The sequence below is a fragment of the Triturus cristatus genome, chromosome 7 (genome assembly GCF_964204655.1).
Source record: "Triturus cristatus chromosome 7, aTriCri1.1, whole genome shotgun sequence".
NCBI classification, from domain to species: domain Eukaryota; kingdom Metazoa; phylum Chordata; class Amphibia; order Caudata; family Salamandridae; genus Triturus; species Triturus cristatus.
Window position 1 is genome coordinate 704848985 of NC_140590.1, and position 16657 is coordinate 704865641.

The following is a 16657-nucleotide window of genomic DNA, read 5'->3' on the forward strand; positions in this document are numbered from 1 at the left end:
TAAATAAAACATCTATCGTTAAGTCTAATAAACACACAAAGTGTATATACACATACCTTAAAAAATGGATATAAAAAAACAGACCTTAAAATCTGTGTCAACCATGTTGAGCCAAAGCAAGCATACTATATGCAATACTTAACAAAATACTGAAAATGATTTAGTTACACCTGATTTAGTGCGAATGCGTACTGATGACCACATCACCATTCATAAGGGAAGGAGGCCGTGCTAAACAGCATCAAAGCCTATCATCAAATCGTTATAGTGGATAGGAGCCTATTATAAAATATATAGAAAAAGGTATATATAAGGAAGGGAAACATATGAACCTTCCAGGACAACCAGATTAGTCATATACTTGTTAGAATTAAACTAAGTGCCACTTAAGGGTAGCATTTACTCAGTCACCTTTACATCTTTCTTGGTAAAAACAACCTCGATAAGTTGTCTAGGTCCAACGTTTAAAATCTGTGATGTTACTCACTTGTTCTTTCAGATTTTTAAGGTCTCTAAAAAATTATTTTCATGTTTTTTTAATAGACACGGGTTGTGGGACCAGATATCTGCATGTTATGTGCAAATGTATATTGCTAAGTGACTGTTCTAGTGGTATCTTATAATAATATCATACCTTAGCATATTATTATTTTCTGTGAGGATGACGTCTTCTTTTACACGTCCTTAATTATCCCTCGTAATTTCTTCAACCCCGGTCTCAAACAATGCCTAAGGGAGTACATATTACATTTAAAAACCAGGTTTGAATTCGGTTACTCGTGTCCCACCTATAAATTGTAAGGAAACGCAACCACGTCCCACTAGTCTTTTCGCATTAAAGAATCCAGACTATAGAGACGACCTTGTCCTCTCACTCCCAAATAAAGTGAGCTCCCGGTTCCCCCTGGCTTACCTCGGGGTTGAGTAACCTCTCGTGTTCATTAGCATCCGACACCGCTCCGTGATCAGTAAGTACTAATGTCACGGTCAGAGGCTGTTTAAATACACACTCTACAGTGTTCACGAGCTTCACCTGTGGGGCACTAGCGTCACCCTATGATGTCATCAAAGCGTGCCTGACACGTTTATGCTGTCAGTGCACGACGTATTGCCCTATGACCATAAAAATAGAAAAAAACACTGCACATGTTAAAAATATAAACTACCCTAGAAATAAGACCAATCTAATCTTACATAGACAAAGTCAAAACAAATCCTTTGTCGGTGGTTCTGTTCAAATTAAAACTAAGAAACGAGCAAATCGGAATTAGCGATTTCTGTTTCGTATTAACCACTAATATCTGCATACCACCGATGGCTTTAGTATGTTGTACTGATAGGTACTGGACCTTAATAAAGGTTTATGGAACATGACTTTCTCATATGTATGAGTAGAGGTCCCTTACGTAATGATCCAATGGTGTGCCGGCCGGTGCAACATCCACAAAATGAATAAGCATCTGGTACCCTCCACATATACTATGACCTTCCTATTGTTAAGAGGTACATTTGTTACTTCAAGCAGGGGGAAGTCTATTTTAAGTTTACAACCCAAATTAATAATTAGTTGGGAATGGTACCGTGTACTGAGACCTCCCTCTGGTTAATAAATTTATATTGAATACCCAACTAAGCGGAAGAAATCTTATGAATCAAAATTTAAAACAGGAGTACCGCCCAATTCAATTGACTCATTTATTGACCAACAACGGTTAAGTATCCTAACTTATTAGTTTTAGCCAGTCCGCTCTAGAATTTAATCCAGTCCTAATGGTGTCCAAGATGGATATATACCACTGCTCTCGGTTTTTTCGTTTAACAGTGATATCACCACCTCTTTTACTGCCTGTTATTCGTTCAATGATAAACCACTTAAAATCTGTACAAGTATGACCAGCCTTCAAAAAGTGGTCTACCAATGGGGCATTTTCCTTTTGATTTCTTATTGCTGTCTTATGTTCTGATATACGTATCCTCAATTCGCGTCCTGTCTCCCCGACTTAGGCCAGACGGCATGGGCAAATGAGCGGATACACTATGTTTTTGCTCTTACAATTGTTTAGATCCTGGGCCCATAAATTGTGTTTATTGTATACTACATTCTTTCCTTGTAAACATTGATCGCAAATTATGCAACCCCCACATTTGTGGTTGCCTATTGCTCTAGTGCCTTCAATGGTGCGTTGTCTTACTGCACTTGTTTCTCTATATGTATGAACAAATTCCTTCGTGAGATTATTATTGTGTTTAAACGCAAAAATGGGACGATCTATATTGATTTCTTCATTATCATTTAGAATTCCCCATGATGGTGGCACCACATAAGTCTCTTGGCAGTTCCCTATTTTGCAGGCTTCATCTAAAATGAAAAGCAAACGAGAAATTTAGTCATAGGGGTGACTGATAGATTTTTAAGTGTAGTGATTTAGATAGATATAGTGAACCCATATCTTAGTAAGTGGTGCAAGCACCATCTTACACAGTCTGCTGTAGCAGGCCTGTGGTTTCATTCGATTTTATGAACTCTAAAGGAAACCCGTTGGGCCCTGGAGCCTTACCTGTGGGTATCTCCTGCATAGCCTATATCAGTTCATCGCCTGAGGCTGGACGATCCAGATCTGCCCTATCAGAAACAGATAAATTCTGGAGAACCAGATCTCTCAAGATTTTGTGTTGTTGTTCTAGTGCCCCAGGTGATCTAGATCCAAATAGTGCCTTATAATAGTCTGCAAATATATCTACAAATTCCTGTTGGGTATCGACCATGTCACCCATCAAGTTGCAAATTTTAAGTTTATATCTGACCTGCTTCTCTTCACTTTGTTGGCTAGCCAATGTAGAAGTTTCACAGTCCTACCTCCGTGTTCATATAGTTTATGCTGCAAGGGACACCAGGATGCCTTTGTTGCAACTAGAAATGGTGCTTCTTGACTGCCATAAAATTGTCTAGTCTGCATCCAATTTCATTGCTGGGAGGTAATAACTATTGCCACTCAAGGTGGGTTGTTGTTCTAGGTAGGTGTTTTCCCTTTCTCTGTCTTTTTGCCTACCCGAGAGATATGAGATGATTTTGCCTCTCAAGACTGCTTTCATTACATCTCATAATGTTCTGCATGTAATGTGTCAGGTGTCGAATTTAGTTTCAGGTACTCCAATTCCCTTTCTGAGGAAGAAATGGGACTGCTCATCCAAAGGCTACCAAGTATTGAGCTTCTAATGTCATCCTCTATACAGTGGGCAATGATAGTGTCATCTCCAATGGTGAGTGGTCCGATGGGAGCAGGTCAATAGAGTACCTCCAACTACCCCCTGAGATCCCCTTTCGGAAGGAGGAAGTTGTCTAAGCTTGAGTGCAATTTCTAGGTTTAGGAGTAAAACATAAAGTCGAGGACCTCGGGGTATCTTACCCTCCAGAGAACACTGATGCCAAGGGAGGCATCTCACTCTGAGAGGTACAATTTTCGTCGTGGGGCCCAGCATCTCTAGAATCCTGAGAAGAGTCCATCAAAGAGTTGAAGTCTCCATCAACTACCACCTTGCCCTCTGGAGCCACCAGGAGTACCCAGACGGATCCTTCATGGTAGCATCATTCAGCCGGGAAGAGGGGGAAGGAGGGACATATACATTAACACGTATGGTTTTTTCCAGTGTTCTAGAGATCTGAACATATCTTCCCAGCCTGTAGTTTGTTGCCTCTGAAGTGGCTATTGGAAAGGATTGCTGTAAAATGATTGCCATCTGCATGATCTGTTGGCAAACCCAGCATGGTAGACCCTAGTATATCCATGCCAGTGCAGGAAAGAGCAATTGTTACCTAAGGAGTGGGTCTTTTGGAGCAAGAGCACCGTCGGGCAGAACCTCTTCACATATTTCAGGACCGCCCCTCTTTGAATTTATTATTCAGGCCGTTGACGTTCTAAGAAAGCAGTGTGTATTCAGAGTCACTAGGGCAGTCGGTCATTGTGACTGAATCTGGTAGACCTCTGTGTGAGAAGGTGGCCTGGTATATGCTATCCACTAATTAAAGTGGGCCCCTGCACCAGTCCTCACGGCCCTTATGATGTATGAGGTCAAAGATAACCTTTAGAAAGCTATCCTAGTGGTAGCTGTGGAGAGCAGCCTTCAGGCTCAATCTTGAAGGAATGTAAAGCAGCTTGTTTTATCAGAATATCACCTCCTAAATGACTAAATGAAAGGAGAACACTCTCTACTAGTCTCTACACTAGATTAGGGCACAAAGCACACGATACTGAATCAATAGAACATTCGTATGTAGCAAATTACACAGCGGCCTCCAGGGGGAGACCGAACCTTATACTAAAAAAATGGTATAACAATCACGACTTGACTAGACACAGTGCCTAGAGCATGTAGAATCGCTGGGACCTCAAGGAACCACCCAGAGTAGTGACACAGGGAGCCCATGGAGGACGGGTGCAGTGAGGAAACACGACCACGTGCTCCGTACAACTCTATGGGAAAGTCACGGTTGTAAAGTTACAGTGTAAGGACACTTCTACGAGGACTTCGAGCAAACCCTTTGGAACATAGAAGGTTCTAAGGCCAATCCACCAGTGAGTACCGAGGTACCCATGTTACCTATCCCGGAGGAGCCGGGTGCATACGGGCCAAGTGGTGTTGAAAACCATCGTAGTTTTCAATGGAGAGTTGCAAAGAAGTACTGCTGTCAGGAAGGTGAAGAGTGTCCGGTGGAATCCAAGCCTGGATTCTAGGTGAGAAGAGCCTTAAAGCAGAGGGGACAGAGTTTGGGTCACTTCAGGTGACCAGGGGCTCGGTAATCGAATGCCCACGATGTCAGATGCTTCAGGTGCGAAGAAGGGTTGCTTGACTCTGCAGCCACGGGGACCAGGAGATGTCGAGGATGACCAGGATCTGGAGGTGAGCTGTCCCACAAAGGGTGTTGAGTGCTGAGGGGTCGACGTCCGGCTGGAGCACCAACAAGCCTTGGCAAATGCAACCCATGCGATTAGAGTAAACAGGTTACGGTGTGGACCAGCAAGGTCCAGGGGACTCCCCAAGCAATGGAGAGTCAGGGCATGTCTGGAGCAACCAGGTAAGCCCAAGAACAAACAAGGAGACCCTTGCCAGGACCCACAAGCCAACAGACCAGGGATCGCGAGGAGACCTCAAGCTAGTTTGGAAAGTACCAGCCCACAGGACAATCGGTGAGTGGAGGATGGATATCTTCGGTTTAATTACTGCTAGCGGTCAGGACTCCATGAAGTCCCATGCACAAGCTTGGGAATTGTCAACAAGCTTATGCAATTGCAAATGTTCGCTATGCACAGGGGTTCGGGTTGCCATGCCCTAACGAGGGATAGTGGTCTCGGAATCGCTGAGAGGTCAGATCTACCTCAGGGACCTTTGGGAACCCACCTCCTGTATTGCGGAAATCTTCAGGGTCCTCAGGAGCTCGGGAGAAGCAAACCGGTCAGATGCGTTTAGGTGCCTGCCTCTGCAGAGGAGTAACTCCTTTACTCTTTTAGCAGAATCTTGTCCAGGTAAAATCTAAAGTCCTGTAGCCAGGTAACCCACTTTATACCCATGGGAATTGGTTGGAAGGATTCTGTGGACCCTCCTAGGGGAGGGGCAGTACAGAGGGGTGGCTACACCCATGTCCTTTGTCCAGTTTCATGCCAGAACAGGAGCCAATGGCTCCCAGAACTGGTTTGAGCTGGACCATGCACATCAACACCAAATGTGCCCCCAGTGCAGACTTTCTGGCACTCTCAGAGTGCATCCACCCAGCCCCAACACACTAAACCCTGTCTGGGAGGTAGTCACACCTCCCTGTGAGAGGATGCCTATTGTCATGCCTTCCTCTGCTTGAGCTTGGCTCAGCAACGGGAGAGCAGAATCTTGACTAAGGCTGGCAGCGTTCATTTTGTGCGGCCCAGGTCAGGAAAGCTGGTCCGGGGTAGACCGGTGACCCACATATGTCCTTTTGGAAGGGTGGAATCATACCTCCCACACCAGTTACTGGTGTGGAGGTATGAGTCCAAGGTGTTTGACACCAAGCACGACATGTTTCTAAACAGCCGTTTTAAAGTTGCATTTACCGCGAGGTTATAATGCACTTAAAGCATATATGTCTGGCTGCATCACAGACAAACCTGGAGAATGGTCTCCGAAGTCTGCAGAGGGGCTCTGCTCGTGCAGGAGCACCCTCTCACGTAAAACCCAGCACCCTGCCTTCAGGATTGATAAGGCCTGTCATAGGGGTGACTGATAGATTTTTAAGTGTAGTGATTTAGATAGATATAGTGAACCCATATCTTAGTAAGTGGTGCAAGCACCATCTTACACAGTCTGCTGTAGCAGGCCTGTTGTTTCATTTTGAATGCCTTCTCAGCTGATTACAAAATACTGTGCTTTAAGTACCCCTCACAATCTGCACGTCTTTCCCTTTCCAGTGGCCAATAAGCCACCATCATGCGCTGCTTCTCATATAACATGATATGCCAGGATGGTTGTCAGAAAATCTGAAGCTCACACCCCAAGTCCTATTGACGAAGCTGCATCCCCGCTTGGTGGGCCCTCTTGACTGCAGAGCCCCACTTTGGGTCTCCCTCCACATCACTGAAACGCCTCTACATGATTGTTCTGTGTGCTGAAGGAGTGGTCAAAACACTACAGGTTGCTATGGGGACTTTGGCGCATGTGTAAATATTCACCTGAGTCATTCAGGGGTCGTTTCTCCTTCCCAACCTTAGCCCTTGACTCGAGTAAAAATTCAATTGGTTCCAGGATGGAAAGGAGAATGACAGGAGTTTATGAATGCCCACAAGCGTACATGCTTATGGGCTTTCAAAGAAATACCCACATCTTGGAATGCCCATTTCCACATATGTTTAGTGGGATTTATGGGTGCAGAGACCACCACACTCATGATTGAGATGTTTGCAAACTTCAATCAAGTTCAATAATCTTTACTTGCTCTTGCAGCAGCAACTCATAAACGATACAAAATGACATACCACAACATTAAAAAAGCAGTAAAAGACCATAAGTTCATACATTATGTTTTTTAACGCATGAGTGGTTAAAAAGAGGGGCTTTTTTGTAATTAAAGTGCATTTTATAATAAGGGATATTTTCCAAAATTGATATAACAAGAGATCAAATACAGTAAAAAAGGGCTCAAATCAGCTAAGAACCACACATTAAACGTAGACTAAAAAACATTTTTCTAAATTAAAATGCAATCTATAAAAAAAGTCTTAGGGCAATCATCTATAACAAAGCACTTTTGACAGTGAAAAAGGCAGGCCCACTAAAACCATGTATACGTTAAAAATCAATTGCAGACGTCTTCCCTAAAACATCACAGATTTGGGCAAGCAGAGTGCGCTGTTCAGAAAGCAGCCAACTGCAATGCACAGCATGTATCACGATCTTCTATCTGCTGAAAGAAAATCAAGGCCACTCTACCTTTGCTAAACTTATTTTTCCGTTACGAGGCAATAAAAATCGACTGGTGAGGGGAAGATAATGCTTGCAAAAAAACAAAATAAAGGGGAGCCTGAGGGGACTGCTCATGGGCAAATGCCAGAAGGGGCAAATTGCCCTTGCGGGAAACATATCTAATGTCTAATGCCCCCAAACTAAATTGGGTCAGTAGCGTTTGTTCTCTTCTCGTGTACCCTGAACAAAGATCAAATAAGGACCCACCGCTGCAGGAGACAGTATTCAAACTATTGCAAACTTAAACGGTGTACCCCTGTGTGAATTCCTGATATTGGTAACACGAGTAAGACCCTTAGTGTTTCTCAGGGTGCAGTCAGTTCTGTAGCTGTCTGATTCACAAAGCCATTTGTGCATGTAAATCTCATTTAGGTATGTCAATGACTGGATGTACAAGTGCAAAGAGTTCAGTGAAGGCTACGTTGTGCTCGCAAGTCCTGTAATCATGCAGAATATTACCACATAATGGTGTAATACTAACCATGTGTAAATCCCTTTTATGGGGTGGAGAGTGGGCTTTACAGGGTGGGGATCTTCTTTAAAGTTTGTTAACACAACAACATTGAGAATTTACGTGTACTCTTACTCTCTGACCCCTTTCCACTCTGGAAATGGTTGGAGATCTACTTCTGCCAAGGGCTGGACTGAATCCATTTCCAGAGTGAGACAATAAAGTTAACACCTCGATATTATTGGGGGTGTAGGTAAAGGGGTTTAGTGGCATTAAACTAAATGGACGATATTCTAGTAGGCATAATCTACAGCACAAATAATTAGACAAGTGAAAATGACAAACCAGTCCTATATACAATTTACAGAAGTAAATTACAGCGGTTTACAAAAGTGTTCACGACTCATGCACACCTGGCAGGCACAGTTTTCCATGTGTACTTCAGGAAAGTTTACTTAATTAAAAAAAAGTGGTAAATCTGCACCAATTCTAGAAGATAACTTGGTGGGTACGTATTTCTAGATTTAGATTTGCTCTTTATTCAGCATGGACTGAATTATTAGGATGTTATGTGTATTAAAGTAGGGAACTGCAAAGTTGCTTGGACATTATTAAGTCGAAAAAACAGGGATAAAGCAGGTACAACACATATCCCCACACAACCTTCAAAATTGTGGAAAGCTTGTGTTGGGGTGATGTAAGATATCTAATTATCTTGAGGTTGGGCACTCTGAGATATAGGAGGACTCTCTGATTTCATGACCTGCCTGTGAAAACATACTGGAATGGGGCTTTATTGGTCATATATAAGACAAGGTTCAGCCCTATAACAGCCGTTTTATACATCCGGTTAATCAGATACTGCAGGTTGAGGCCCTATTTTATATGGCCTCATCTCTGAGGTAGTAGAGCTGCTCTGTAGGGGATTTGGATCACCTCACACATCCAAGCAGTCTCTCTTTCATGTTCATGCTGCAGATGCATAACTCTTCCTTACTGCACATATACTTTCCAGGTGATGCTTCTGTTGGGATGTTGTGTAGTCTATTGGCTTAATAACGCGTCAACTTTGAAATGGATCCCATCACAAACTTCGTAATGTACTAATATATTTGGAGTACTCATTTCCACTTCTGCAACCTCAATTTTCACACATTCGTCTTTTTGTGTTTACTATTGTTTCTGATCACTTGCTGCAGGTCAACACCGAAAGGTTTGAGATGGAAACGCGAGGCATCAATCACGTCGAAGGTGGATGGCCCAAGGACGTCAACCCACAAGAAGTGGAGCAAACCATCCGTTTCCGGAAGAAAGTGGAGAAAGACGAGAATTACCTTAACACCATGCTACAACTGGGCAGTGTAAGGCCACCACTTTGTCCAGTTGCTGAGTTTCATAATCCTTTCTGCCTTTTATGAAGACCTTAATCCTGATCTGCTCTGTGATATGTTATACTTATCTGCATTCCAAGATGAACTGCTTCCGATCACGTTATTAATTCATCAGTTTTTGCTAGATACTCAGTGTTGTATCTGGTGTTGGTTAGCAATCATTTCTATGGTGGTTAAATCCCGACGCTGGTAAGAGGTGTGTTTTTTCTTTCTCTTCTTTGCTGAATGAGCTGATCTTTAGCTTTTCTTTGTTGAAAAGTTGGAGAGAATTATAAACTTTCCATTTTGCTGATGAGAACTTTCATCCTCCGATAGTTGTTTGTGACTGCGGTGCTGCTTAACTGTTAGGTTTGTAAGCAGATCTAAAATGTTTTGACCTGGGATGATTCGACTGTTGTTCATACATTGTTGTTCAATACATTTTCCAACCTGGTAGGCTCAAAAAGACTGAAACAGCCTGAGAGAATGTAAGCCTGTTGCTTGCCATGCTCTCTGTTACATTTTATGGTTTGTGGAGCCAGGCAACAGGTATTGTGGAAAACATTCCACAATGATTCCTAAACTGCTGATCTTTGAGTCTGCCATCAGTGTTTCATGTTGTTATTGTGATAGCCTGCCACCCAGTAAGCTGGAACTTCATTCCTACTTACCTATAATCCATTCTGTTTCCATTTGTGGCTACTCCACCACATAAGCTGCTATCTTCTGTTCCTCTCTTGTTAGAGTTATTTGACATTATTAGAACCCTCACAGATGTTATGATATGACACACATAACATACACACACACGGGTCCTCCTTCCTTCTTTACTTTTACAGACTGTATATTCTCTCTTGGCAACACTCTTCCTACGCTTTCCATGTGGCCACTGGTCATCTAGACAACCCTCCACTGCCCGATTGTCTGAAGCTGGGATTGGTTCTTTTTCTCTCCACTTTTGTACATTTAATTAAGGAAGTAATGGGAGAGGTGGAAAGTCTGTCTCAGCCCTAAACTTCCCTCTGCATGGTTGGCATTACTGCAGTTCCTGCCTTGAGTCCAACTGATCATGAAAGCAGGAAAGTTCATTCACTTTTGAAACTCAGTACGTTCTAGAATGGCAGCAACAGCCCGTGGAGCGAGTGTGCTGCCCAGATGAAGAGATTCGTGCCACAAAGTAGCACTGAAGTGAGTAACTATACTGTAGAACTGGGCAGTTGTGACACTTGGACAGTGTGCTGCTCATAGCAGATGGAACTACTCGTGTAGCTTTCTGTGTAGAAACGTTGATGTTGTGTCAGTGAGCTATAAATGAGACCTTGGCAGTAGACCTATGTGGAAAGTGTGTATGCATAGAGAAAGGATGCGTCTTGACAGCTGTGAGCTATGATGGCTAGTGGTGCAACATGGGCAGTGACTGCTCAGAAGAACAGCATGACATCTTGGTAGAGCATACTCATAGCAATTGACCTGTGGTGTAACAGTGCCTCTCTGAAAGAGTTGGGAGGATGTGTAACAGCAGCAACCTATACAATACTCCAGAGAGACTGAAGCAAGCCAAAGCGCACAAGTATGGAGGGTCCACCAGATGCCAGGCATTGCGCTACTTTGATGAGCAGGATGGTGGAATGGCATTAATGGACCATGCCAGAGAGGTGGGAGATGGCACAGGTGGCACTAAGTGATGGGCGAAGCTGTTGATGATGTCAGCTGTGGAAACTGATGCTTGACAAATAAGGTGTAAATACATATATGTTCTGCATGGCAATGTTTGAGATTTTGGAAAAAAATAACAATTCTGTTACAAAAGAGGCACCACGTGATCCTAACTGTTCTCAAAATTATTTCTCTGAATGGAACATAAATTATTCTAAGAAGATTGCAACGCACATAGTATTATGTGCCTAGTCTCTTTCATGGAAGACATGACATGAAGCACTGCATAGAAGTAAGTCTTTCAGGACAGTCCATTTTCACAAGGAACTCTAGCTACTGTTTGGGTGTGCATTTAGGAATTTGTCCTTGAGTGTTATGCAAAGGTTCAATGTTGGATGAATAATGCCACTTCATGTCATACTTTCTAGTCAGCCTTGACATTATTGTGACATTATGATGAGTGTGTGAACTAGGAGCTTCGTGCTCGTCACTGCAGCCCCTATGAGTTGGCAAGCTGAAGACGCTGTTTCATATCTCTGTTGGCAGATACGACTCATCACCCAATTCCTCATGTTTGTGTGTCTAGTATACTGTATAACACCAAAAGGGATGACCTCTGCATGGCTTCTGCTAAGGGCACATATGATGTTCCTCCCCAGGTAATGGAGCACTGCATCAAGCAGAACAATGCCATTGATATCTATGAGGAGTACTTTGAGGAGGAGACAGCTGTAGAGGCAACAGACGAAGCCCCTTCCGCAAAAACTGTCAATGTGTTTAGGTGAGTATGAAAACAGCACATCCACAAATAGTAGGGTTCTGAGTAACGGTAGGTTATAAGGGTTCCTTTAGTGTAAGACTCAATAAATTATCTATCTATCTATCTATCTATCTATCTATCTATCTATCTATCTATCTATCTATCTATCTATCTATCTATCTATCTATCTATCTATCTATCTATCTATCTATCTATCTATATATATATATATATATATGTATATATATATATATATATATATATATATCAATCTTAGCTACTACACACAAACAACGTTCAACATTTCGACAGCAGAGGGATTACTGCTCCATTATACCTCCAGTTGCACAAATGAGAACACAATCCTCAGATCTCTAACTAGGATGGCTCACTCCTGCCAGTGCTTCATATTTTTTAATATCTTTTTATACTTTCCAGGTGTTACCATTACTATTTAAAGTGCCCTTTTTACCATTAGGCTAGCCTTATTTGAACTCTATGGAGGTTTTCTGTCCCATTTCTCGTTACTTTTTATGTCCTGGTGATGATCTCGCAAAGCAATATAGGAGGTCGAAATGTGTATTAATTTATGGACTTTTTACTCATAATTATGAATTCTTAATCCAGCTACTCTTGATTGGACAATTGTCATTTTTTTTTTTTATACACTCTTACTAATCTACCATTACTATTTATTTTCTGCATGATCCTTTGGGGACCCTGAGCCCATTTGCATTTTCCTTTTAGTCCTTGTGAGAACTAGTGTGCACTTTATGATTAAATACAGTATTACATTTAGCTAATATTTTTGTTACATTAGATGTTGCATTAATCTCTCTGCTGCAGAACATTTTTCATCGCTTTTGCATTGATTGTTTGCAGTAATTTAGATTGGTACTTATATATTGAAGTATACACTAAATGAGTCCTTGGCGAACCACTGTCTCTTCTAACTGTAATTATTCATTTACTCTTGGGCATATTGGTGCTACTTGTATTTAGTTACCACAAATAATGGGGGGTAAGTTTGAAATTAGCTTTCCATGGAAAGCGTGAAAATTTCATAGAATTGAGAATGATAAACACTACATATACCAGAATGCTTAGGGGGGGTAGCAGCTAGGGAAAATAAAGAACAAGTACCAAGATGTTGAGAAGCTTGTTGCTAAGTCTTGCTATACTTATATGTAATACAGTTCACTGAGCCTCGGTGATGTGAACCTTGTTACCTAGCTGGCATCAAATTGAAATAGATTAAAGCAACATCATTCTTGAATCTTCTGTCGAGTCTGGTGGTTATATCAAGCAGAGAACAAATGCCATGATTTTGATGAGCGTGTGGCCTGAACTTGCAATATTCTTGTGAACATGCTTGTATGCATCTACGGGAAGGGCAACATGCCCTATTTATAACTTCTGGACATACAGAGATCTGTTAAGACATGTTTGATTACCTACTCAAATCAAATCACTCAGCTAACAGGCTTTGAAAGTGTGTCTACAAGTGGTTAATTTTAGTTCCTCTGTGGTTTCTTGTTTCATCTCTGATATTTTTTTTTAAATAAGAGACAGCAATATAGTGCCTTACTTGCAGCCATGATAGTACTTGCAAATCTGCCTTGGACATCCTAATACATTTGGTTCTGTTATCTTTAGGGATCCCAATGAGATCAAGAGAACAGCCACTCATCTTTCCTGGCATCCAGATGGGGGCCAGAAACTGGCTGTGGCATATTCTTCAATCGAGTTCCAGCAGGCATCCAACGATATGAGCTATGACTCCTACATTTGGGACATTGGTGAGAAAGGATCATCGCCTACTGACGGATAAGATGTTTTCTTATCAGAGTGTCCCTTTTTTGAACTATGCCACTGCACTTCATTCTTAATCCGAGTAACTAGATACATGTTTGATCCATTTGGTCTCTCTTGTGCTTTGTATTTGTTGATACTTGTTCCGTTCTTCCTTTTCCCCTCCACCTAATTGAGTTTTTGGCATAATTTACCCTCATTCTTGCGCCCAACTACTTCTTCCTTGTAATAGTCTTGCACCTCGCTGTCATGTCTTTCAGTTCTTTACCATATCCTTCATGCCTTTCATTAATAACATACCGGCCTCCATATTTCTTTGTTTTAGAGAACCCCAACAGGCCGGACCTTACACTGAAGCCAGTCTCACCCCTGGTGTGCCTCGAGTATAACCCCAAGGACTCTCACATTCTGGTCGGCGGCTGCTACAATGGACAGCTAAGTAAGGACAACAATATTGAGCTTTCCAACTGGAAGCTCGCAGTTTCTCTTAAGATTGGACACGCCTTTCTTAATTTTTGGGTGAGAAGATAAAAAATCTGCATCTCCCCTTATGCTCTGGGCTGATAATTTACTTTGAACATCCCAAATATGCGTTAAAACCAGGCAGTTTCAGATTCATTCTCTGTCCATAAAAGTGTTTGCGTTTCACCACATGTGCAGTGTTTATCTGCTAACCTCTGATGTATTTGCGCAAGAGACATATTTTATTTTAAATCTCCAAATATTGCAGAAGATGTTGGACTGTGTGTCCACTGCATCAAATCCATAATTACTCAGAAAATGCACGAGCTGCAGAATCACATAATTCCAGTGGGCCTGGTTGTAATTGTTGCTTCCATATTTAACCAACAATGGGATCCTAGGCAGATCACTTTACCAGAATGTCTCTGCTCGCTAATCTTCAAACCTAGAAAGCACATGGAATTAGGCTAATCCATGCACTCTTTGAAGTACCATGTGAAAAAAAAAACACTTACAGTCCCATCACAAACTTCTAACTTCTTTGTAAGAATTAGTGTAAAGCCTCAAAATAGTATTTATAGTCTTCACTGCTCTGCTATTCCCTCCCCTCATACTCTTGATCTCATGGAGTTAATTGTGTCACCCTTCTGCACATAAAACGTCCTATATCATCCACAGCCTACTGGGACACCCGCAAAGGAGGACAGCCAGTCGAACTCTCCATCATAGAGCACAGTCATAGAGACCCTGTCTACAAAGTCCTTTGGCTGCAGTCCAAAACTGGGACAGAGTGTTTTTCAGCATCTACTGATGGACAGGTAAGAACTGGGAGTGTCACACCTTCCTGTTGCTGCCATAGCTGCCATTGACATTACATGTTCGGTCCTCTTTAATATCAAAGGTGACTACCTAGCACAGAAAAGATGTCATCACTCTTATGGGAGCTCTGCATGCCACCCCCTTTATGTCATTTTATTCTACAGATAAATGTACCTAGATGAGTGTAAGTAGCGACAGAGATCTATTATTCTTAGTTGCCCGACAATACATTCCCTGAAAATGAAGCTCTAATTTGATTTTTTGGTTTTAAATGCCTATATCTTTGAACCGTTCCACATGGCAGGCCTTTTCAAAGTATTTTCCGAAAACGCTAAGAAAGCACCATTCCTCCATTTATTTATGGGTGAAAGATTTCTGAAAACTACGTCCACTGGTTTTACAGTATTTGATGACATCAAGGTTAATATCGGTGCCGATGATATTTTCTAAATGAGGGGCCGCACATGAAAGAGAATTTCTAGAGATAACAAACTTCCATTGCAAAGCTCCTTTGAAATCATGGAAATCAGTCGGTGTCATCCTGAATGATGCAGGTTTTTAAGAACAAATAATTGATTGAGATTGTCAATGAGTAGAAACGCGGTCTAAGATCAAAAAGGTGAGCCCTGCACAGATGCAACATTGGTCCAAATGAGGACTATGTGTGTGTGTGTGTCTCTATATAGACATTGTTTCCTTTTTCAAAAGAACACACGCCGAGCCTGTAGGAAGCTGGTTCTGTATATACTATACCAAAGTGAGGTATAGTGTGCACAGAGTCCAGTGGAACCCCAAAGGTAGGCAGAGGTAAAGTTAGATAGCACCTTACTCTCGATTTCTGGTAGTGTGGTCGAGCAATAAGGCTTTATCAGAGCATCAGAGTGTTAAGCATTTATTGTACACACCCAGTCAGCATATGAATTCACACACTCAAAGACTGAACTTCAGACCAATTGTTTTTGTATAAAAATATTCTTTTAGTTATTTTAATTCCTAGAACCAAGCAAGCTTGGCACAGGTAAGTGATAAATACTTTGCAGTAAATATACAGTTATAATACAGATTGGATTGTAATTATATATGCACTTTGTTTTGACATACAATATTGTTATTGAGAAATGCAATGCTTTGTAAATATAGTACATATACTTTGAATAGGACTTTTAGTAACATACAGGTAAGTTACTTTTGATACCCTTCTCATACCCTATGGTGAAATCATCAGAATGAAACACAACTGTTCGGATGAAAAATAACTAGAAATCAAAATTAATGAAACAGAACAAAAATGATACAAACCTGTGGATATATATCCAAGAAAGAAACAGGCTGAAACTATTTCTTGTGCACAAAGCTTGTTAAACAAGGATAAATGCAAAAGCTAAAAAGATTCTGCAATCAGAATGATACTTAGTTACAGCAAAGAAAATTCACAAATAATTTGTATATTGAACAAACATTGGAATGTACTAAAGAAAGATCTAGAAATTGGAACCATATTGGAAGAAAAGACTGAATATAACCTATCAGAAAGCTCCATCACTTAAGGATCATTTGGTGAGGAGTCATTTTGAAAATACAAAACTGAACACATGGCTAACGCAACAGCAAACAGGATTTGTACGATGTGGCAAATGCAAAGCATGCAGGATCAGGAAAATATCTGAGAGGTTGTGGATTTTAAAGGAAAACCTTCATGATCAATGAGCAAATTACATGTGAGGCAGTGTATGTAGTGTATATGATTGAATGCCAATGTGGCTAGAAATACATAGGGAGCACCATATGCCCTTTGAAAAAGAGAATTCTCGAACACATCATAGTGATTCAGAACAAAGAAAT

General features: G+C 41.5%; 1 protein-coding gene across 3 annotated transcripts in view; it reads left to right on the forward strand.

The window, feature by feature from the left end:
* Nucleotides 1–16657, forward strand: part of DNAI2 (dynein axonemal intermediate chain 2) — a 315671-nt gene that overhangs the window by 37257 nt on the left and 261757 nt on the right. For all 3 annotated transcript variants that reach the window (XM_085617361.1, XM_085617360.1, XM_085617362.1), the window contains exons 3-7: nucleotides 9136–9297; nucleotides 11622–11743; nucleotides 13379–13521; nucleotides 13860–13973; nucleotides 14675–14814. In XM_085617361.1, the coding sequence (XP_085473487.1) occupies nucleotides 9136–9297; nucleotides 11622–11743; nucleotides 13379–13521; nucleotides 13860–13973; nucleotides 14675–14814 (681 nt within the window). The remainder of the gene's footprint in view (nucleotides 1–9135; nucleotides 9298–11621; nucleotides 11744–13378; nucleotides 13522–13859; nucleotides 13974–14674; nucleotides 14815–16657) is intronic.